The following is a 26,050-nucleotide window of genomic DNA, read 5'->3' as shown; positions in this document are numbered from 1 at the left end:
TTACTTTAAATATTTATAAAATCCACAAGTCATGCCAGATTCACCCAAGCCTCGTACTGATACACAAATCCTCCCCTCTGTTCCTTCAGGAAAAGCTTTATCACTTTAGCAATTTTTCTTTGCATTTTTTGGTGGCTTTGGTCAAAATATTAAAATAACTGATTGTTCAGAGTTTATACCATTATGGGAATGCCACTCTTCTTTACAAGATCCCCATGTGAATATTCATAATTTTAAGAAAATCTGATGAAATCCATTGGTATGAATTTATGTGACTTGCAGAATTTTACAAAATTTAAACATTTAATACTGTTTGTTTCTTTGTTGATATTACACTGCAAGAGCAACTGAAATGAAAGAAAATAAAGAAATGGGAGCATGGAAGGAAAGTGACTGCAACCTTAAGATACTATCCATACAGTCACCTAGAGGGGCTGGGGAAAACAAACTGGAGTCGCACATCAAGTCTCAGACTAAGATTTGAATTACCACACTCTAAAATGAGACATATTACTATTATATAACCCATTCATCAAGATATAAACACAAAGTGCACAGTATCAGCTATGTTACACAACAACCACCACATCAGAAAAGAAACATCAGTTCACTATGGTGTAAGTATACAAGCATGTTGCTTCCATTCAAATGGAAAACACAATATGCAACATATGCACAGCCCATTATCATGAAAATATAAGAAAACTGAGGAATGGAGTGTTAAAAATAGGTAAGAAAGTCCACAGCCTTCCTTTACCCTAATAAAGATTTAAAACCAGTTATATATACCTACATGCCCGAGTTAAGCCACAGAAACATCATGTGCGTACTCATGCAGACAAGTGCATCACTATTGTTAACAATTTCTAAAAGATGTTCAATACTGTACTGAAGGGTAAAATGTGGGCAGTTTATGCAATTAATATGTACCTACTCCACAAAGGACTAATTAATATGCCTGGAGAAATTAAGACCAAGTTCAGACTATACTGCATCAAAACACCAAAATTAAAAGCTGATGTCTGAGATATTATAGAATGATTTGACAACACCGACGATGCACGAGACTTTTTCAGATTAAGCACGTGATGCCCACAAAATTGGAAAAATTCTTGATCTTGCCATGCAATATGATACCTATACCGTAAATATACCGACATAAGCGAAAAAGGCTTTATGGTCAATGGTAACTTGCATTATATATTTAAAGCTGTATCACATTTATATGCAGGGACCTCTTCTGGCAGAATACCTCATATTGGCAATAATATGAGAACTTCAACAAAACATCCCTTGTAAAAACAGAGCATTCAAACCTTTTCTTTTGTACTGGAGAAATCAGAATATACAAACATAATCTGAAAAACCCCCTTCCAAAAAGAGCTTTCACAGTACCATTTTTGACACAATATACCTTGGTCTGAAACATGGCCCAATTTATGCCAACTATAGTTTTCTATAAGCTTCTATTCAGAAAGATGTGTAGGTACACAACAGAGCTTATTATTAACTCCAATGCCTCAAAAATAATATCTGAGGAATTATTATTGTAATCACAGATGTTAAAACTGAAGCCTCACACATAGAAAAGAACAGCACCCTTAATTTTAGGATCATCACGTGTGGAGCAGTTTGACTGGGTAGAACTGCCTCACCTATGAACTGCTCTACAATAGCATTATTATTTCAGGTTATCAAACAGTTAATCTTCAAGATCATCTCTTGGACATGATGCCATAGTCTCATTCATAGATCATTACCAATATTTCTGCATAATGTCATATCCCTAACTTCACAATTTTTTGGTTCAAGAAATTAAAAGGACCAAAAGTAACTACTGGCTTATGAAGAGCCAAGCACTGTGTTTTTTACTAACAGTGCTGAGTTTACATGAAAGATCGATAACTTACAACTTTAATAAAGTTCCCAGAACCACAATTTAACACACTTATAGATGTACACTGGCCAAGAACGTGTTGTTTCAAATTAGCATTAAATAAATAGGTACTTTATAATATATAATTGGTGCAATATATCAATAAACTGGAAGAGAAAACAACTTTATGATTACTGTTACACTGACAATGAACACAATGAAATAATCAATTTCACTGGCACTTCTCTCCTTCGTTTTAAAAGGCAAGCTTCTTGAAGGATTTGACATGTGACCCTCTAAATGACAGCAAATTGTACACACAGAACATCCCAGCCTCACCAGCCTTATTCAATTATACTGAATGCTTGAAGAGGACCTGATCTTGATCACAAGAGCGGGTAGCCACTTGTTGGCAATGGAGACGTTCTCACTATCAGTCAAAGGAAATTACAAAACCACAGCAGTCCAAGGTCAAATTAAACAAATATACAGCCTGAATTACATAACCTTTTGTAGCGCAGGCTGTATTCTGAAAAATGTCACCAGAGCAACGTGTGATCAAAGTTACCTATATGTAATTTTGTGTTTATTTGCGCACTTCCATTATCCTACATTGCCTCATCCACTACAAAGAAATATGTTACATCCTACATTCACAAATATAAGAAAAACGATTAAAGCCTACAATTTATTGCGCTTTCCCCTATACATGTCAAGACTATACCTAATTAATGACAAATGTGGAATGCAAATCAAAGCAAGAGAATATAATTAGAAATAAAGTATAAACAAACATACCAGTAGTTACTATAGGATTTTGACGATGGTGTATAACACACTGATATATTGGGTTTTTGGACTTTATCCATCATCCTGGTTTTTAAGATAACTAATAAAAACACGATGTTTCGGAAACTGGATCTGTTTCCGTCCTCAGTGGTCTGGTCCAGTGATTGAGGCTAGCTCTTTCTAACGGACCCAACAGAATAGGTGTTTTCCTTCACCCGAGGACGGAAACAGATCCAGTTTCTGAAACGTTGTGTTTTTATTAGTTATCTTAAAAACCAGGACGATGGATAAAGTCCAAAAACCCAATATATCAGTGAAACATACCAGTTTATTCCCTTTATGCATCCATGGAACTCTCTTTCTGAATACTGTTTTTATACAGAACTACAAAAGCATTTACTGTGTAATTCATCCTGTGGGTGCAAATGGCATTTATAATTTAAAGGTCGTGGCTTAAATAATTTGCTTTCTCTCATTTCTCATCTCCAGGTTCAATTCTGTATATCTGGGGAGGTGGGGGTAAACATGTGCGATTTGTAGTATGTTTCCACGTGCTCTCCACATGCAGGATACTGTCTTGACAATATATCCTCCAGATAGTGCCTTGTGTGGTTTCTCAGTTATTGCAGTCTGATATGACACTCACACTACATTAAACTCAAGTGTCATTCAGTTGCTTGCATCATTTGTTCATAGAACTCGGTAGGAATAATGTAAACTCCTAAACAATATGACAGTTGTACATCCAATATACTGCACACAATTACCAGAGAGGCCCATACTGGATTAAAATCACTTGCTCATTAGTGTTGCAGAATCAAATAAACCTTCCCTGTTAATTACAACAAATGTTTCATTCTCTAGACACTACTTCAACAAAACTGAAAGGATACTTTCAGGATAATCTGGGAAAACAAATATTACCTATGGTGTTCTTGCTATCAGAACAGCAAAATACAGCTATGAGGAACACTAGTGACCCCACAGCCCAAATTATGCCCATGATGACTGGAACACCATCCATGCCAAATACTATAAATGGCTTTGACGGTTGTGGTTCTGGTGGCGGAACAGGGCAACTTGCTTCACAATCCACGCAGCTGCAGGCAGGTACCTCAGGCTGGAAGAAGAATACATACAGTCAACAAAATACTTTCCACAGTCTGAAGCTCTCATGGTAACTGAATGTAATGAAGTCTTCTCATGTAAAGAACCATGTCCATACTGACACAGCTAATTGTCCAAGAAATGTACATGCAAACAAAAGAACTTCTCACTGGAGAGAGTAATGGTTGCTTACATTATGACCAGAATTTAGATAAGACTACTGCTTTTATGGCAACAGCACTGCAATGTTTACCTACATGGACCATTTACCATAAAAAATGTTGGTACCATGTTGGTACTCCTAACAAAACGTCCTTCAAGATGAACAGTCTGAAATGACATCATGTTCCTGCTGGGTGTCATGACAGTTCGCGCTAGTGTATATAACACTGATAACTATAGGTGAATCAGGAAACAGGTCTTAGCAATACAGCTCTAAAGAAGAAACATTGTTACTTTGGAATCCTAGCAAATATTTCTTTCCAAATAATTTACATTGCATATAAGAACACATATTTAGGAAACACAGACCTTTTAAAAAGCATCCCAGATCTGTGTATAGTCTTTGTATTATGAAAAAACATTATAAAAACCAAGATAGGTGACAACCAAACCGGAACTGTATATTAGTGGATCATAAACTTCTTCATCCCTCCTCCAAGGTCTACAATCTGGACATCCTCTCCTTTCTACAGCAAGTTTTATGCATGTTTTTGAAGGATTTCAGTTGTAAATACAGAAAATATGATGATGTTCGATCTGATAAAACTATATTTCTTGATTTATTGGTATTTGCAAGGAAATCAATGCATCTGAAGTTACCATGTTGGTAAATAAGAGGATAATTTCTACATAATCACTGATGATTAAACTTTTAGTAAAACAATTATTTTATAGCAACTGAATAAAACAACAACTGTTGTTTCAATCTCATTTCCATCTTGTGTCCTAACTATTGGATGTGGTAACTGGAAGGTAAGGAAGAAGTTTTCTTCTGCCTAAGCACTATGTCAAGAATGCATATACATGGTTACAATTCTCACTGCATGCCTAGTCTCAGTACTACATGGACATGTGATTGATCATCTTCACACTGTAAATTTTTTTAAGCCTGCTTGAAGTACCTTAATGAAAATAAGTAACTTCAGTACTTACACTTATTCCTTTGCTACAGGGTGTTACTGATGGGTTCATTGGAACATACTTTCCTATTGGTCTGTCTGTCTCAATATAAGTAATCTGAAATGGGACAAATGGATTGTCCTCAGCTTCTCCCATGTATGTGAACCACCTAAAGGAAAGACAAATATAACAGCTCAGAAAAAATATCAAAAACAGAAAAAATAGGGGAGAAATTACATTAATTAAGAGTGCACAGAAACATAGTGGGGTACAAAATGTTTATTTGACCTGAGAGGTTCAGTGGAAGGTTCTGTATATAACTTTATTAAATGAAGAGTTTTAGAAACAATTTTTAACATTTTTCTCACTATTTGAACATTAGCATAAAATCATTATCTGATATGGAACTGTTATATAATATTCTGTTCATTCCTGACAAATCAGTCAGTTAAAATATGAGCAAAACATGCAGGAATTCACAATGTAACATGTTTTATATATTGTGACGTATTTGCGCTATGCAGGACACCCCCCCCTGCCAGCGGTGATGTAACACCTTCAGAGCGTTGCTGCTGCTACGGTAATAGGCCAGTCAACACCCCGCCCCCTCCTGTGGTGGCGTGACCAAGGGATGCTGTGGTTGCTATGCAGCAGTAAACAACTCCCAACAGCACTGCTAGGCTATCAGCAAACACGGCGTCAGGCAACAGCGGTACCTATCACGTAACTGTTTTCTGTCTTGTCTGTGCCGAGGCTAAATAAGGAGCAGTGAACACTATTCAGAGTTAGTTAGTAGTGTGTGATCAGGAGTGACACAGTTGGCAGAGGATGAACAATTTATTCTTCTGGGCTATAACGCTGTGTAGTTACTCGAAAGTCAACCGACATTTTGGACAAACATATTGTCAACATCTTCAGGACTGAATAAGCTGAGCAAGATAACAGCGTGAAAGCAAGGGGCAGGCTCTGCTGGTATCTTGCTTGGCTTATTCTTCGACTTTGAAGATGGAGGCGACATGTTCCTCTGAAATGTCAGTTGACTTTTGATGAACTACATGGCATTGTATCCCAGAAGATAGTATTACCTGCAAGTTCATGGAGGTTTTACAATACTCACATTTTAAATAAATGGGTGCACAGGTCCTTCAACTCAATGCCTGAATATCTACACTGTTAAACATTGCTTTTATTTTATCTAAAGATAATACACTAGTACTTGGGAGGAGAAAAAAAACTTTAAAATAATCACATTAAAGGTGAGTGAACTTTCATACTTGTTACACAACTGAATTTCTGATCTACAAAATACAGAGTAATAATTCAATACTTTATAAGAGCTCTTAAGAAATATCTATGTACATATTTCATACAGAAACTGCTTTGTCATGAACCCACATGAACTGATAAAGTAAACAAGTATTTGGCAATGTTCTTGATACCTGTCACCTCAAAGATGCTCGTTGCCTCATATTTCAGTCTGTCCTAGTAACAGAATCTAAGAAAAATAATCAGTGTCTGCAAATTCCTGAAGCTAGAAAGAAATGGAGGTATGACTCATCAAAATACCAAATTTGACACACTGAAGGGAAAGAGAACCCGACTGCTTTAAACATCATTAATGTAACACAAACTTTCCCTCATTTCCTTTTGATAAAATTACAGTTATGACAATTAGGATGGTGGATTGCAAAGTTGCCTGCTGACTTAAAAGTAAGCAAAACAGTGGGCTGTTCTTTGATACATCTTTATTATATAACATAATCTAAAATTATATTTTTTTCATAAAAAGGTAAAGTTGTTCCTGTGCTTAACTAATTAAGCACTATGCCATGAAGACATATGAGGGAGTAAATGTATTCTTGACCTCAGAACTAGCTGGAGGTGAGTGGTCAGCTGCACACCCTGACCATATTACTGCTAGAGCAGCAACTCCCTGTGCCCACTGAAAGGGAAGTTGGGTGGGCCCCAGAACTGGCCTGGATGATGTAGAGTGGAGAAAAATCTTGAACCTACTGGGACTTAACTCTGACCCTTTGACTGTCCAACCTGTAGCCAGTTGCTATACCAACTGTACTACCCAACCTCACAGAATTCTAAAGCAAATGTACAATACCAGAATGATTCTGGGCCCTTATGACTGAAAGGTCATCTTGCCTCATGCACTGATTAATATAAAAGTACAGTACAGCTATAAAACTAAGAGAATGACTAATAAAATAACAGAATACAATAAATTTAACAATACATTAATTTTCCTATTATAAGGCATATTATACAAAAAACAACATTGGTTCAATCTTCTTTCACAGATATTCTTATATAAAATGAAAATATGGCCAGAAACTATAAATGTGCCAGTCCCCTATTATGGGGCATGCAGTAGCGTAGTCGTTTGAAGCACTACGCTAAAAGCTGGAAGGTGGCAGGATCAAATACTGATGAGGTCACTGGATTTTTCAATTGATCTAATTCTTCTAGCCGCACTATGGCTCTGGGGTCAACTCAGCCTCTAACAGAAATGAGTACCAGGAATTTTCTTGTGTGTGTGTGTGTGGGGGGGGGGTAAAAGGGAGGCCAGCGTGTAAGGCTGACAACCTTATCGCCACCTATGAGCCGACTGTCTAGAGGATGTGGGAGCTGTAACCTCTCCCACTCCTAGGGCCTTCACAGCCTATTACAGGGACAGGTTTACCTTTTTACCTTTTTCATTCCCCTACGATACTTATAAGGCTCACTGGACTTGAATAAATATAATCTGCAACCAGATTGACATGGTAAATACACAAAGCTCAAGCCCTAATGACACAAATGTCATGCCTGGATGCTGAAATTACAATACATGGAATGCTTATTTTACAAGGACACATAATAGCACACAGCAAACTAACAATTATTTGCATGACATAAGCAGCTGTGTAAGTTACATCCATGACAAATCCATTACAAAACATGCTCAGTTTTTCTTCACATAAAACTGAGATTCTTTTGATAAGTAACAAATAGTGGGAATATTACCAAGCGCAGTGGAAAACAAAATGTGTAGATATGAAATTTTGGGCCATAACAGCAAGTAGGAGAAACAATACCTTAGAGAACAAAGCCTGGTGGAAGTCCAACCTACTGAAGGTTATGTACATGAAAGAGCTATTTACAGATCATACCTTGAATTTCAATTTCAAGACAATAAATCAAATTTAACATCACCCTGACATGTTTACACATATGAGAAATAGGTATCAGTTGTACAATTCTGTATATACCGGAACACATTTCAAACAACTCTTAAAACCACTGTACTTTTCAGATGGTAAAGAAATATGCGNTAATGCAGAGCTCGGTTCACACTAGTGCGAAAATAGTGTTAAACTCACCATGTGAAACAAAAGTGAATGAATATTAAACAACATATAAACTTAAAAAAAAAAGCCCCGGTTAAGCCGCAAACCGGTTAATCCGCCCCCGGATAATCGAGAGTTGACTGTATATATATATATAAACCCCGTGATTTTAGTCTGCAAGTGAACTATACCAACTGAGTGACTGCTGCCTGTTGGCAAAGTTTAGTGCCAACTTTTCTGGATAGAGGGCATCGTGTGGTCAGCACAACGAATCTCCACGGACGTTAATTTCGGTTTTCTAGGCTGGATGGCTTCATATAAGGTAGGACAAATAGCAGCAAACACAGCAACATGAATAATAATAATAATAATGAGGAGGAGGAGAAGAAACTCAGTACAGAGGAAATGCCTAGCTAAGCAAACCTGGCAAGTAAATGGAGGAGTGGCAACACTCTGACCACTACTGTACTAAAATCAATATCCCCAGCTGATACTGCACTCACCACATCTGCTTATGTAACATCAGCATAAAAAAAAAATCGGGATTCCATATTTCACCAATTCAAGGAACAAACGTAGTGATTCAATATGAAAGATGCCCGTTTCAGGACTACATTCTTAATGTCATATGAGAATGAGAACCTTAAAATATTTTCACATAGTTTCACTCACTTCTTGGGTGAACAGCGGCTTGCACCCCATTCTCCACACATCATATCAAGTGCCAGACGACTTGTTGATGGCACGGATACTTGTTTGCAAGAGTTGAATGTGCCATTCATATATTCATCTTGAATGTATACTTCTATACTATTGATATAGTCTTTATCTGTTTAAAAGAAAATACAGAGGACTGTTCATTTTCAACAGACATCATTTGGATTTATAATCGATGCACGCCTAAATGCATACAATTATATTAAAAACAACAGCTGAAGATGCATACACATTGGATGTTTTACTGAGATTATTGTGTTAACAGCACACATCCAAATGTTTTAAAGTACACCATTATATAGAAAGTTTCTCTGATGTTTTTGAGCAGATAAGCAAATATTTTAATATTATCACAGCAGCACTAGCTTTCAAGGGCCATTAAATTAAAATACTGATTCTTTTCTGGGGATAAATAAGATATGCCAAATAACTGTTGGGGGCAAAACCCAGAAAGTGAAGCACTAAAAATAAAATGTAAGGAAGAGATTAAAATGGCAAATTTATGTTTGTGTTCTTAAAAATATATAGTATGGCATGGTTAATAAACTATACAAAGGGAATGAAGCAAAGAAGTTACCAACCTTCAGTTTCACTATGCTCAATCTCTGTCACATTGATAAATCTGCTTTGATCATCTGCACATGTAAAATCACAGATGTGCTTGACAAGATTCTGTAAGCACGACGGGCATCGCTGAAGAAAAGCTGCTGCCAACAGAATATTCTGATCCATTGTTTTCAACTGGTTTGTATCACAGCAAGTTTTCACTACAGGCACTAGAAATAAAACCAACACTTTTGTAATTTAACAACAGAGCTGGAAAATCAAGCATATATATGGCTATCGTTCAACATATTGATTTTAAGTCCAGAATTTTGTACAAATGTTTAATTAGGAACCCCTTTAGAACATACAAAATGTTTTAAAAGAGACCAGTGCCCTGGGTCCTCAATTAACATTTACTTATGTAAGTTGGTATTCACTTGTATTGAGGAACCATACATGTATGAGTATTCTTTTCCTTTGCATGCAAAGATTAAAACTTCTGGAAAACAGCTCACTGAACATAAAAAAGTAGCGAATGAACCTTAGGTGGTGGCATTAAAAAGGGATATTTCATTTACGTTTGATGTCTGTTCAATAGCTCGGTACATGTGGGAATATGCGACTGCACTGTAATTGAGTAGACATCCCCTAGATGGCAGAGAGCACCAGTGCTTGAATATATTTCTTACAGTACAATGTTAACACATATTGCTGCTGTTGTAGTAGTTTTCGTTGCTTTACTGGTGATACCTTCAAATGCATGAACTTTGTGCAGGTATAATATAAAAACACAACATATGGATACATATAACTGAAATTTTGAAAAATTCCTGTTATCTTCAATATCAATTTACAGTAAATACTAAATAAAGTACCTAATGAAGATTCCCCACTGAAGTACAACAAAAGTATGAAAATAACCTAAAGTTATGAAATTCCACTTCAGTAAGAAACTAAAAGGTGTTTACAAAATTTTCTGTGCTATAAGTCACCTACATCTGACTATCTCAGACTTCTGTAGTGGATAAAATATTTATTGATAAGAATAAAAGATAATAAATACCAGCACACTGTACTGTCACCAATATCTGGTACAATCTGTAGATAATCTTTCTCAAATCTGGATCATTAAAAAGAAGCTGCACACAGGTATCTATGTGCTTAGCATAAAATACTAAAAGTATATGGTAGGAATGGAGGTAAAGATCCATGCATTCGTGACTTCAGAGTTGGATGAAAGCAGGCTTCAGCTCCATGACACAGCTGTCCTTACCCTGATTACGGAGGCAAGGATTATGAACAGAATCTTATAGTAAGATGATTATCATATATAGAATTTTTTTATCTGTTGGAAGTCATCTTGGACATCGTCATTTTGGCTGATGCTATTTTTTAAACATCTAGCAGAAGTCAGAATTTAATACAACTGCTCCAGTATTTTTTAAAGCACTGTAAAAATCTTTGACAAAATGTGTAATTCTGTCACCATTATGGTCAAGAAGGCTGTAACATACCGTCCGCTTCATGAAATGTTATTTTAGATAAGAGGTCTTCATCAACTTCTCTTACAGACTGTGCTTTGCTGCCAAGTACTTTATAAATTCAAAGGCCTTCATATTCAGACTGTAATGACAGCTCAAAAATTTGGCTTACAATCCATAATATTCTGACTTCTTATATTCAAAACTTTTTATCCTACACTGAACATATCACATTCTAGGCAAATAACACTAGCGATTTATTCCAGTATTTGTAATACAAATTTTGCCAGCTGGTTGCATTTATTAAATTCTGTAATTCAGTTCTGTGAAGCAATCTTGTCCACTCATGTGGGATTTCATTTTTGGCACGCAGTACAAAATCTACTACTATGGGTTATACAGGCAAAAGAATAAACCTAACAACCCAACAAATGTTATTAATCTAAAATTCAGATGTCCTGGAAAGTTACAACTGTAAAAAAAAAGGGGAATTGCAGAACAGTCAGAAGCAGCAGCATGCTGATTCTTATCGATTACACAGACTTGCTGATCAAACATCACTTATTCATATTACTGGTCACAGCATCGATAAGATACAACCTGTTACCAACAAAGCATGTTTTAAACAAACCAAAGTGACTAAACATTATTCATCTAGTTCTCCTGAGTGACTCCTTGGTAATTGGAGATTCAGAACTGAGGGAAATTCTGTCTTAGTGAACCCGAACTCCATCACTGTCAAAACAAAAATTTGACACTGACTTTATCCTGTCTACTTCACGTACAGCCCACTTCCCCAACACAATGCAGGCAAATCTTCCTTGAGAAGCTGACAGCCATTCAACTGGTCAAGAAATTATCTGCCTTTTATGGGACCAAAAAGTTCATTACCACATTCCCAAGAGACTTGAGCCAGCTGGATCCAGTTCACATCCTTGTACCTGTTCAATATTTATTGTAGTAATATTCTCCCATCTCTGCCTAGGTCAGGCAAGTTGTTCTTGCTTATGAGGGTGTAAACTAACTTTTTTAAACACACTTTTCACCTTTCACATGACAGTGCTATATGTCCACCCATTTTTAACTATAACATTTGTGATATGACTGCCTCTGTGGTCTAGTGGTCAGAGCTCCTGGCTACAGATTGAGAGGTTTGGGTTCGATTCCTGGCACTACCAGATTTTCTGAAAAGTAGTGGGTCTGGAACAGGGTCCACTCAGCTTTGTGAGGATAACTGAGGAGCTATTTCAAGGTGACAGCGTCTCCAGTCTAGAAAACCAAAATTAATGGCTGTGGGGATTTGTTGCACTGACCACGCAACACCTATCTGCTAAAAGTTGGCACCAACTTCACTGACAAGTAGCGGTTGTTCAGTTGGTATAGTTCGCTTGCGAACTAAACCCACTGAGTTTGTTTTTTGTTGATACTTCAGACAATGGGAAAACTGGGGTGCTGATGGCAGACTATACAGATGAACATACACTTCTGCAATAAAGGAGTGTTCCTGTTTCTCCAGTTGATGCTATCATATTTAATTCTGTAAGTGGAATGAATCTCAACTTACCTTTACTGTCAGAAAAATGGGGGCACCATTTTTTTAGTAATTTCTGGCCACCTGCTTCCAACTCTTTTGCTGGACCTTCATATGGACAATTCTGATATCTCCCCAAATCATCTTTATTACACTGGCCATACCATACACAGTGATATTCTTCTGCAGTAGCATACTGTGAACAAACAGAGACAATTCACACACACAGTTCACACATTGCTTTGCAATTAAAAAGCAAAGAAATTATATACTACCAAGGTCTTCTAACAGGACACAAGTCACAAATCTTTGGCTGATGTACATGTAGTACAAATTACACCATACAATAGATTATAACTTCCACTACCACTTCAACAAATACAGGACATGAAATATTCACACATTTATTCTACGGTAATGAGTTAACAATTACAAAACACAAAGAATTCTTCTAGAATACAATGCTGCATAGTCTGGTGGAAGTCAACTGATGTTTCAGAGAATAATAACACCTCCATCTTCAGGGTAAGAGAGTGAGCCAGTGAGACTGCCTGCTACATGCTGGTTTCTTACTTTCTTTACTCTTCGACTCTGAAGTTGGAGGAGAAATGTTCCTCTGAATCACTGGCTGCCCTTCGCTGGATTACAAAAAACCATTTCATAACAATCTATTCAATAGGAGGCTGGAGAAAACTGTATGAGCAGCTTCATAACTTGTACTCTTTCAACAAATATAATCAGAATGATCAAGACAAGGAGGATAAGATAGACATAACATGCAGCACGCATGAGTGTGAAGGATGTGCATTGGGTTTTGGTGGAAAAGCAAGAAGGAAAGAGGCCATTAAGAAGAGCCAGACATAGATGGGAGCATCATATTAAGACGGATTTCAGAGAAAATGGATGGGGTGCATGGGCTGGATTAATCTGGCTCAGGATGGGGATCTTGTGAACACAGTACGGAAATTTGTGAGTAGCTGAGTGAGTGGCGGCTTCTCCTTGAATTAGTTAATACTATTATGATATCTGAGATGCATTTATGGTAATGCATCTCTGGAGTAAATGTATATATAAAAATTGCAAGAACTGATGACACCTGAGAAAGATCAAGACATGTAGTTGAGATGTAATTCATATCGTATGTGACTTGAATAAAGTTTATGTACAACACTGAATGCTTTGCAACAGTTCTATATCCTATATGTACAAAATGATAGAAGATTCCAGTCTCTTAAGTACCCCTTTATGGCAAATACCTACTTAGGTGTCTAATAAGTGGCCATGCCATAGCTCAAGTGGTTAGTTGCTGGCTTCTCACCGTGGTGGCCCAGGTTCCATACCACGTCTAGTCAAGTGGGATTTGTGGTGGACAAAGTGGCGCTGGGGCAGGTTTTCTCCGAGTACTTTGGTTTCCCCTGCCAATCTTCATTTCACCAATTGCTCCACAATCACCCTCACCTATCATCTGGGGCTGGTACAACAGGCCAGAAGTGACCACAGTACAAGGGACTTAGTCCCACCCCACTAACAATAAAAAAAAATAAGTGTCTAATAATGATTCCCCCACACAGGTACCAAACAAGGGCATACACATAATCTGAAGTTATCAAATTCAGTTGCAACAGAAACAATAAGAAATTTTATATGAAGAAGAATTTCTCTGTGCTGTAAGTCATCTACATCTATCTATCTCAGATTCCCACAGCAAGAAAACTGTTTAATCCTAATGTAAGGTAAAGCTATCCCTGTAACGGGCTGTGAAGGCCCATAGGATTGTGAGATGTTGAGGCTCCCACATTTTCTCTAGACAATCGGCTCACAGATGGCAGTAAGGCTGTCACCCTTATGTGCCAGCTGCCCTATACCCCTAAGGGAGATTCCTGGTACTCATTTCAGTTAGAGGATATGATAAAAAATACCACTACAAGGTACTGTCACCAAAATTTGGTATAATCTGCAGATAATCTTTCTCATATGTGCATCAATAAATGCAAATTGCATACAGCTATCAATGTGCTGGGTGATGTGACAGAATGAAACAGGGTGAGAGGGAGTGCTTATTTGGCTCAGGATAGGGACCAGCTCTGGACTCTTGTAAACACAGTAATGAACCTCTAGGTTACATAAAAGGCGAATTTGACCTGCTGAGTGACTTCACATTCTTAAACAGGACTCTGCTCCCTGAAGGTAGTTATAATAAGCATAGGGGTTATGTAGACTCAAATGAGATGTGTAATTCTTAATCTAAGAACAAAAATTCTCTTGTGTCGAGGGATTGTTTCACATACATCATGGGATGAATGAAGAGTATAATTTTCAGTCATTACAAATGAGATACTGATTCAGTTTACAGAGCTTCGGTATGTTAAGCAACTATAAGATGTAGACCACCAGGTTTAGTGCCAAACTACCATTTATTTAACAATGCACATGTTTCATCTGGAACAGTCTTCATTAGCAGCAATAAGGTTGACCTTCTAAGTGCCATACATTAAAGCAGGTTGCATCAGCTGCAGATTCGCTGTGAGATGCCCAGTAACAAATTACTTCAGCAGCAAAACCAAACGTGGTCAAGGCAATCTAGTTTAGGATTCCGAACATCTCCTTCAAACATTTAAGACAATAATGCTAACAAGAGAAGAGATTCCTCACTTATATTCACCACAAATATGAAACATAACACAGGGATTGCAGGTTTGAATCCCACTCCATATTGGCTTCTGCCACCTGTATGTACAGTGTGCAAGAACCATCATAATCAGCAGGAAACCATGGCTATTAACTGGAATGTGGGGTGATGAAAAAGAGATGAATGTGTCACAGAAATCACACATTAAAGATAGGTGCACATCAAAACAATGCACCTGAAACTGGAAGACTATGAAAGCAGTGGGGAAAAAAAAGGTTAATAAAGAGTGGTTCAGGCATTCAAAAATTAATAGAGGAGGGAATTCACAGACACAAAGGCAGCATGGAGATTGCACAGGCCTGCTTTAAGTCCTGGTCCTGAAATTGCTGTTCGAAGATTTATTTGATGATAATAGCATAAGTCACACTAATACCGTGAACACAGTATGAACCTTCAGGTTTCATAAAATGTTTGGAAATTCTTGAGTAGCTGCACAACTGGTAGCTTCTCAAGGACTCAGTTCCATGGAATTAGTTAATAGCATAATTCAAAAACCACCAATGAAGCACTTAAATATGAAATAAGAAGTTCTGGGAAGAATTAATTGCCTACTTCCCTTTGATATTGTATGGGCCACACAGAAAACGATGCCAACAATTCTTCATTACCATGGGGACGTCTTTACTGAACTGTTACCTAGCAATGATAGGGCAATACAATGACAGACCCAGAGACACTGTGTCCAACAATTTTCTATTGTTGCATGTATTCGCTGCTGTGGGAACACATTTACCGGGCTGTTGCCTAGCAAGAAAAGGAGGGCTACACTTTACCAAGCCTTTGTCTAGCAACGACAGGTGGGATACACATACAAACAGACTAATGGGAGACATTTATGAAGTCCACTGCTAAGATGGGCTCAGGTGCCATGATATACATACCAAGTGTCAAAAAATAGCATCAGGCATAAAAAAGTGAATGGGGGGATTCAAAGACACACAGCATGGAGATTGTATAAGCCTATTTTCATTTTTTTTTTCAAAAAAAGGAAAGCAGGTTAAGAATGAAACATGTTACATTCAAAATAACATTCCACACAAACAATATCCTAGAAGTGAAAGATGATATTACAGGTTCACTTCTGTCCTTTCCAACTTTACAAAATACTGCATTATTTATGCAGATTTACCATTTTAAAGGCTGTAACATTTCTTAATGACATACCATAAGAGGTTTGCATTTTGATACAAGGAAACTATATTCAACCGTAAGGAATAAAGGAAAAAAGTAAAGCTAACACTCTAACAGGCTGTGTAGGCCCATAGGGTTGTGATGTTGAGGTTCCCACATTTTCTAGACAATTGGCTAACAGATGGCAGTGAGGTTGTCAGCCTTACACACCAAGGTATCCCTGTAACAGGCCGTGGAGTCCCACAGGGTTGTGAGATGTTGAGGCTTGTACATTTTCTAGATAATCAGCTCACAGATGGTGGTGAGGTTGTCAGCCTTACATGTCAGCTGGCAGCCCTTTACACCAAGGAAGATTCATGATACTCATTTCTGTTATAGTCTGAGTCAACCTCATGGCCATTGTGCAGCTGGAGGGTTTAGGTCAACTGAAAAATCCAAAGGCCTCATCTGGAATTGAATCCACGACCTTCTGGCTTGTAGCATAATGTCTCAGCCAACTACACTACCACGTGTCCCCTAACCATAACGAACATAATGTATTATACATATAAACATTAAGCAAAAACACAAATTACAAAAGTAGGGATAGTACAGTCAGAATAGAGACTGACTACAGGCTGGATGACAGAAGGGGCCAGAGTTTGAGTCCCAGTAGGGTTAACAATTTTCTCTTCTCCATGTCACCCCAACAGTTCTGGGGCTCACCCACTCTCCTTTCCAATGGGTACCAGGGGCTCTTTCAATGTGGGTAAAGCAGCCAAGGCACAAAGCTGAGCCCTCACTTCCAACTAGTGCAGGGGTCAAGAAAACGTGGATCTATACATCCACTACCTCATACATCTTCATGGTATAGTGCTTAATTAGTTAAACATAGGGGCAACTTTACATTTTTTTTACAAATTACAAAAGCAGAATATGGCCACTCTGGTGCTGCCATTAAGTTTGCAGGCTATTTAATAAGCAAATATGAATTGTGCAAGTTAGTTTGTCTAAATACAAAGTGAATGATGTGCAGTGAAGTAGCAAGAACCGGGTAGAAATCACAGGAGACCAAAGAACAGGTGCTATCCTGCTTGAAATTCAAACCAGTTACCTACAAAATACAAGTCAGATAGGTTATTGCTCAACTGCTGTCATTAGTAGACTTGAAAGGATTCTGACAATGATGTTTGCTGTAGAGAACTAGTAGGCTTATTTTGGACTTTATCCATCGTCTGGTATATACGAGTATAAGACAAAAAACCACAACGTTTCAGAGACTGGATCTTTCTCAGTCCTCAGGTGGATGGGGCAGGACAGACTACTCAGCTGGTCCAGGTCCAGTGATTGAGACTAGCTCTTTCTAATGGGCCCAACTGAGTAGATCTATCCTGCCCCATCCACCTGAGGACGGAGACAGATCCAGTCTCTGAAACGTTGTGGTTCTTTGTCTTATATATACCAGACAATGGATAAAGTCCAAAATAACGCTAATAGTTTTGTGCTGTCATTAGGCATATAGGAAACGATGAGCTTTGTCTCAGAAGAACACTAAGATGTAATACCAGAAGATCCGGGAGAAGGGTACCAACATTTAAGACTACACAGTCACCATCAGAGGAACCTCATATATAACAAGATTGATTCAGTTCATGTTCTGACCTCAGTAACCGATAATAAATACAACATATATAAAATTCAAGCAGAGTACAGGCATATGACCAGCATAAAAATGAACTGAACCAACTGCATTAGGATGACTGATACATCTAGCCTCCAAGTTTAATGTCATAATTGTGATATTACAATTCACATCACAATGGACAAATGTAGTCAACTCATTCCTCTCATATCTCATACAGTCTTGATGGCATTATATAGCCTGAGGTTTATGTTGCAATATCTATGACTTCACACTGTACTTAAGTATCATGATTCTCTCAACAACAGCCTGTGAATAATAATCAATCTGCACAAGCTTCATTAAAACTTAATGAAATTACAACTGTTTGCTATACTACTATAATTTCTTGTTTGACTACTTAACACTGATGTATCAGGTACTGAGGTTACATAAAATTTAACGAGATATGGTAGGAACATGGGGTTGAGTAGAAAGGGTTGCAGAATAAATATTTTATGGTGCTATCTCAGTGAGTGGAGAGAATGGGGGGGGGGCTTGGGATAAATAATCTCCATTAATAATTTCTTTCATGTCCATGAAAACCACAGCAAAAAGTTAGCAAGAGTATATATTGTTATTATATATTTTTTAGAACAGTTCAAATGAACAAGGACAATAGTCACACCTGCCAAATGCCTGACAGGAAAATTACACAGTGGAATAAACATACCCGGGAGAGTAAGTGCTCAGAGCAACTAACGTATTTTGGAGCTAGATGCTCCTTCCTTATGGACTTTATACAGAACCTATTCTTCAGTTATAACATCGCCCCCTCCCAAAAAAAAAAACAGCGGAATTAAGATACAAATAGATTATTTCATTATTTCTATTCACAGCTGGTATTCAAAAAGTATTTATTTCCTGAACATAACTCAAACACTATCACTGTGCCAAGCTGCTCAGAATCCATATTTGTACGAGGGTCGTACTGAAAGTCATGAGCAACAATTTTTTGTAAAGTAACATGCTTTATTATTGACAGACCAAATATACCGCCTCAATCTACACACCTTTCTTTATTTTTTCACATAATCGCCACTTCTTTGTACACATTTTTCCAAGCGTTCTGGGAGTTTGAAAATTTCCCTTCTGTAAAATTCTGTTCCAGCCACCCGAAGACACTGACGCACTGCTTTCTGAATTGCCTCCCTTGTCTCAAAATGTTGCCCACGCAGCTGATCCTTCACAAATCGGAAAAGATGGTAGTCGGAGGTTGCCAGATCAGGGCTATCGGAGAGGTGTGGAAGAACTTCCCACCCCATCTTTGCAGTTGCTTCCAATATGACCTTTGTGGTCTTCGGTCAATAACCGCGGGACCCAGCGAGCACAAATTTTTCTATGGCCCAAGCTTTCAATCATCTCCTGTACTGCACTGTGCCCTATTCCAAGTTCTTGGGCTATTGTGTCCACAGTCACACGCTTGTCATCTTGAATGATCTCATCCACTCTTTCCTTGTTGCGTTCAGTTGAGGCTGTTCGAGGACGACCGCTCCGAGGCTCATCTTCGATGCTGGTGTTCCCATCTTTAAAATGTTTCACCCATCTTCGAACACTGCTCGCACCCATGCACACACTTCCATAAGCATGCTGAAGTCTCTGATGAATTTCTGTAGCAGGGATTTCCTCTTTCACAAGAAATGTGATGACAGCATGCTGGCAAAACGACATATCGTCGGCCATTTTGTTAGGAGTGTTACTGGTCATGTGATGCAAGCTATTAACGTCACAAGACACTCGAGGTTAACACAACAGCTGGTTCCACCTACCACCATACTCTCTTTCGTCTGCTGTTCCCAGGTTGCATGCAAAAAAAAGTTGCTCATGACTTTCGGTATGACCTACGTATGTTGGCCAATGCAAACCTTAAAACTGGTCTTGAATACTTCTGCCACTCACTCCAAATTGATCATTTATGATCATCCTTTTTTCACTTAGCACTAAGCAACTTAGGTAGACAATTTCCACATCACTATGTTCTTACACATTTTGCCCAACAGTAGGCTACTGATAAAATGCTGGGCAATAATTCTTCTCCCTTCCCATATCAAATTAATTTATGGCTAAGGCCAGTTTTGTCTTATTCAATAAATGGAATTAATTCAGTTGAAACGGAGATAAAAATTATAACTTTTCTGTCATAACTGAAAAAAGAGAGCTTGTTTCCACACATTCACACATACAAATTTGGATGGATACTTGTATATTTTTGTATGGGGAGGGAGTACAACAGAACGAAAACACCACAGCAGAATTATGCGACAACAAATAATGCAATACATTAACATGCAGAAAAAAAAAGCTATAGCTGCTAACTCTAAATTTGAAATTCACAGCCAGACCACATTCAGAGAAAAAATTATTGGTGCACACTATTTAACATCTACAGTACAGAAAAACAGATGTCACAAGATTTTCTGGATTTCATGTGTCACCTGCCATCTGATTAATGACGATGGGTTTATCAGATGAGAAACCGGAGGCACTGTCTTTAGGATTTCGGGGCTTATATCAATTAAAGGATCCTGGGTGCAAGTGGATGGGGCCTGAACAATATCAATATCACTTACATCCAACGGTGAGGCTCAAATTACATTAATCTTCACATCTATGCTCTCATATGCCTGCATAATGTGATGCTTAAGCACAGGGACTATTTTATTGATAAGGGACTCTAAATATGGTACAAGTTTATACATGTAATGAAGTTCATTTGGAAAAATAAGTGTGTCAAACATTTAACAGTTCAGACAGTGTAACAGTGAGTAACCAAATGACAAGTGCACCAAAGCATCTTGTCACTTTGGCATGAGTCACTCACATGCTGTCATAGGCATATTAAATAGCACATACAGCAGATCACAAGTTTTCTAGCTGCTTTCATAAGATAAAACAGTTTCCGCATGGTTGTCTCGAGCATAACTTATGTTTAACCTCTCCTGGATGATGACTTAACCAAGAAAAAAGGAAAAGGATGAAGAGCTAAGTACAAAGAATGGATCATATGGCAAAGAATAGTTTGTGTTAGTGTCTGGTGAATTTTTCTAAGTGACTTTTTTATAATTCGTCTATTTTTAATGGCTGATTCACAGGAATGTCCTGCTGTGAAGTTTAGTTTCCTTTTGGGGAAAACAGCAGCAGAAACGTTTGCTATGCTACAAACAGCCTACAAGGAAGCCGCCATGATTAAAACACAAATTTATGAATGGTTCTCCTGTTTCAAAATTGGTGAAATGACAACCGATGATCAACCTCGAAGTGGAAGTCCTTCGACTGCCCGAACTGATGAAAACGTGACAAAAATTCATCAACTCATTCTAGAACATCGCTAGAATTATTATTTGGAAGTTTTGAAAAGGTTGCGTAACAGTTTAAGGAGAAAACGTCCTGATTTGTGGCAAACATGTGACAGGTTCTTTCATCATGATGTGCCTGCCCACACAGCGCTGAGTGTGTGGCGATTTTTGACCAAAAATGGCATGACACTCTTGCCTCATCCCCTATACTCATCTGATCTTGCCCGTGTCTTTTTTTTTATTTCCTTGGATGAAAAGAGACCTCAAGGGAGAACGTTTTGCTGATGTTGAAGACATAAAGAAAAAAGGATGGAAGCACTAGAAGGCATCACAAGCGATGAATTTAAAAAATGTTTTGAGGAATGGAAAAACGTTTGGACAAATGTACTGAATCAAATGGAGAGTACTCTGAAGGGGATTAAAGTTTTGTTATGTAAAAATAAATACAGAATTTTTATAAACAAATTCTGTTATTTTGGGTCCCCCCCCCTCCATATATCAATCAATCTGACAACAGTCTGCCATTAGAACCCAAACCTGAAACACAAATCCAATCCACATCCTTATACCGCACTTCTTATTTTCAGTAACAATCCATCTATGCATACGACTCCCATGTGACTTTAACACCGACTAAAATCGCTTACAAATTTCTCATCTCTTTAAGAATGCCACACATTCAGACCATCTCCCCTTTCTTAATCTGATAATTCTATACTTCATGATGAGTACAAATTATAAAGCTCTATATCAGGCTATGCAGTTTTATCTACATTCCTACTGCTTCCTCTCTCTTAGTTCCAAACAATTCTCAGACATCCTTGAACTATATATTTTCCCTTAGGGCAAGAGACTAAAATAACTAGAATTCAGGTGAAGATATTCAGGCATTCTTGTAACTGCCAAAATTCGAAACCAGTACCAAAAAGACATTTTTCTTTTCTCAATGAGGAGATATACAAACACATATTCAATACAAAAAATGCTATTGTTAGAAACTGTATTCTGGATAAAGGCTAGTATTTCTGAATATCCATAAGTCCATTAACTCTTCCTTAAAAAAAATGCATTGGAGGGGGTATGAGTGGCGGGCAGAGAAAAATGCTAAGTATTGCCTATGTACATCCAACAGTGTTATGTTCAACATATGGTATCAATGCCAAAGTTTTAATATTGACAAGCACTTCATCTACTTTTCTTAGAGCATAAAGGAAGACCCCCTCGTTGGTGTCTCCACCTTATCATGGTGAGGGGGTTTGAGTATGCCAACGACCCTAAGTGCTATAACAGCGGTACCGTGGCTACTGGCAGGGCCTCCCTTGCTGGACAGGTCAAAGGGTAGGCATCAGACGAAAAGACACACCAAAAACCAAAAACTGATGCCGGAAGCAGCGTCATCAGCAGCGACTTGAAGCACAAGAGTAAATGATGCTCGAGATGGTTCCAGTTCATATAGCAACAGGCGTGACCAGAGTGGTTTGAATGGCTGTTGTACTGCGATGTGGAAATCAAATGGAAAAACTACCATATTATCAATCACTTTTCCTGGACAGTCTCTTTCCAAAAACAGAGATACCATGTATGCGAGATGTTTCCTCTGGAGACAAAACAAACCAGAAGAAGGGCGGATAGAAGTGACCAGAAGACGAGGAAGAAGACGTAAGAAGATGCTGGATGACCTTGGGGACAGAAGAGGATATTCTCATTTGAAGGAGAACGCTCTAGATCGCATTAAGTGGAAGAACTGTTTTGGAAGAGACTGTGGACCTGTCGTCTGACAGATTACTGATGAATGAATGTAAGGAAGACAGACTATGCCTATGCATGTGCTCCCACCACCAACACATTTTTAAACCAACACAGAAATTATAATGAAACTTGGTATGAGCATCACGCTACTAGAAGCCACCCCATTCTTATGCTACTCAACTTGGGGAGGTAAAAGAGGTAATACTTTTCCTGTAACAGGCCACAGAGGCCCAAAGGATTTTGAGATGTCTAGGTTCCCATATTTTCAAGAAAATCAGCTCACAGATCACAGCGAGGTTGACAGCCTTTTACTCCCAAGAAGATTTCTGGTACTCATTTCTGTCAGAGGCTGAGCTAACCCCAGAGCCGTAGCGTGGCTGGAAAGATTAGGTCGACTAAAAAATCCAATGAACCACATTCCCCCACTTAACCTGGTACTCTCAATAATATAAACAATGATGCCATGTGAACTTTGGAGGTGGGAACAACACTAGCACCACTCCATGTATTATTCTAAAACTTTGTGTCAGGCCTTTAAAATCTGCCCAACTCTTGACAAAGTAAATTTCTTGTAGACTGTAAAAACATGGCAGTAACAGAAAATCTTCACTTAGATCTTCCATCATCATAAGCCAGGATGATGACCATTGGGGAGACCTAGACACATTAAAATGGATCTTAAGAGAAATAGCATGGGGTGTTATGACATAGATTCATCTAGCTCAGGATAGGAACGAGTGGAGGGCACTTAACAGTAATGAGCCTTCACAGTCCACAAAATATTGGAAAATTGGTTAGCTGAGCAACAGGTAGCTTCTCAAGGACTCAGCTCCATGGAGTTAATTAGCTAATAGGTTAAAAGAAAACTGAGACAAAGAAAATCCAATATTCACGATCAACCTTTATATAGTATATCTATCAGCTGCAGAGTTTAGTCCTGGATATAAAGAATAGCACTTCTATGTAAATGACCTTCAATCTTTAATCTTCAAATACCTTTTATCAACATGTAAGTCATGTTATCTCTTACATTTCACCTCACACCTGTTCCACCTGATACCCACTATAATCCAATTCCTGGTATAGACCGTAAATGATAAAATGCTATGTGAACGTCCTCTGACTGAAGCCCTTTCAATACTACACAAACCTGAACAAATGCACTATTGTACCAGAAAGCACAGAACTCCTGACTGCACCATACCCTTTCATTTACAAGATTTAAGGATGCACTCTAAAAGCAGTACAATGCAATGTGATGGAAGGCAGTTTCCTTTCACACAAATTCAAGAACTCACTTTTACTTCCTGGTTTTCATCTCTGGTGATAAACCACAAAGTAACAATACGTGACTCTGGGTCAAGTTGCAGACATATTTTCTTTAGCTACTACTGTCCAGTCATAATATTTTCAAAAGGGAATTTGGACTTATGCCTTACAATATTACATTCCAAAGTTCAATGTCAGCTTCTATACATCAAAGTATGAATACACATGCTTAACCTTTGGTATAAAATTTTTAGGAGAAGCAGAGACAATTCTTAATTCCAGGAAATAGCTGTTGTTACTCAGAGAAGCACATTATCTGACAGCACAGCTGAATGGAACTCTTAATGTCCCTACATGCAATCTATTAATATGGGGTTGATGTTCTTCGTTAATTTCAATGATACAACACCTTTTATAAATTTACAGTTATTTACTAGCATAGTTGGTTGAGGCACTATGCTACAAGCCGGAAAGTCGCGGGTTCAAGTCCTGATGAGGTCATTGGATTTTTTCAATTGACCTAATCCTTCTAGCCACACTATAGTCCTGGGGTCGACTCAGCCTCTGACAGAAATGAGTACCAGGAATTAATTAAATAATTTTCCTGGGGAGTAAAGCGCAGCCGGCGCACATGGCTGACATCCTTACCGCCATCTGAGCCGACTGTCTAGATAATGTGGGACCCTCAACGTCTCACAACCCTATGGGCCTTCACGGTCTGTTACAGGGATAGCTTTACTTTTGCGCATAGGTATTTACTTTTCATTTGGTCATAGAAGTTAAACTGTTTTTACCTCTTTTCCACATCGTGAAAAGTTACTTGTCTCAATCTACATTTAACAGGGTGAACACAATAACCATACAGCTCTCATACACAGATTTTTGTGACCTGATGTTATTCTGATTAAGTTGAAGTTCAAAGAGATTGGGAATCTTTCATCCACTGACATATATAAAATGTAATCAATGCTTGATGACAACTGAAGGAAGCATAAAGTACAATTTTGGGTGGAGGAAGGTAAGAGAGATCTCTGAACGTTTGAGATCAGAAATAAGGTAGGAAATTATACAACAAAGAACTTACAATTTACCTTGTTCTCCGAATAATATTATGTTGATAACATGGAGGGCCCTAAGATCCACAAGCTAATTACTTCTATTTGGCATAAGGAGAAATTGCCTGATCAGTGGAAGGAGTCTATTATTGTACCAGTGCGCAAGAAGGGTGATAAGACTGACTGTAGTATTTATCGGGGAATATCACTGCTATCAACTTCATACAAAATTTTATCCAATATTCTTCTCTGAAGGTTAAGTCCATATATAGATGAAATTATTGGGGATCATCATTGTGGGTTTTGATGTAACAGATCAACTACAGATCAGATCTTTTGCATTCATCAAATATTTGAGAAAAAATGGGAGTACGATGAGACAGCACATCAGCTATTAATAGACTTCAAGAAAGCCTATGATTCAGTTAGGAGGGAAGTATTGTACAATATTCTGATAGAGTTTGGGATACCCAAGAAACTAACTAGGTTGACTAAAATGTGTTTAAGCGAAACGTGTACTAAGTCCATGTAGGTAAACATTTGTCTGATAAATTTCCTATCCAGAATGGTCTAAAACAAGGAGATGCTTTATCGCCATTCCTTTTCAACTCTGCTTTACAATATGTCACTAGGAAGGTCAAAGGAAACCAGGAGGGACCGAAATTAAACAGGACACATCGGCTGTTGACCTATG

The 26,050-nt window shown here is 38.0% G+C and overlaps 1 protein-coding gene across 1 annotated transcript in view; it reads right to left on the bottom strand.

Moving 5' to 3' along the window:
• The window catches only part of LOC111869032 (NPC intracellular cholesterol transporter 1), a 74,471-nt gene that overhangs the window by 42,159 nt on the left and 6,262 nt on the right, over window positions 1–26,050 (bottom strand). Inside the window, exons 2-6 of the mRNA XM_023860218.2 lie at window positions 12,541–12,703; window positions 9,531–9,725; window positions 8,905–9,061; window positions 4,928–5,063; window positions 3,590–3,785 (exon numbers count right to left, since the gene is read on the bottom strand). Of these exons, the coding sequence (XP_023715986.1) occupies window positions 3,590–3,785; window positions 4,928–5,063; window positions 8,905–9,061; window positions 9,531–9,725; window positions 12,541–12,703 (847 nt within the window). The remainder of the gene's footprint in view (window positions 1–3,589; window positions 3,786–4,927; window positions 5,064–8,904; window positions 9,062–9,530; window positions 9,726–12,540; window positions 12,704–26,050) is intronic.

This window comes from Cryptotermes secundus, unplaced genomic scaffold, assembly GCF_002891405.2.
Source record: "Cryptotermes secundus unplaced genomic scaffold, Csec_1.0 scaffold70, whole genome shotgun sequence".
Taxonomy (NCBI): Eukaryota; Metazoa; Arthropoda; class Insecta; order Blattodea; family Kalotermitidae; genus Cryptotermes; species Cryptotermes secundus.
Note: the sequence above shows the minus strand (reverse complement) of the source record. Positions and strands in the feature narration are given on the sequence as shown.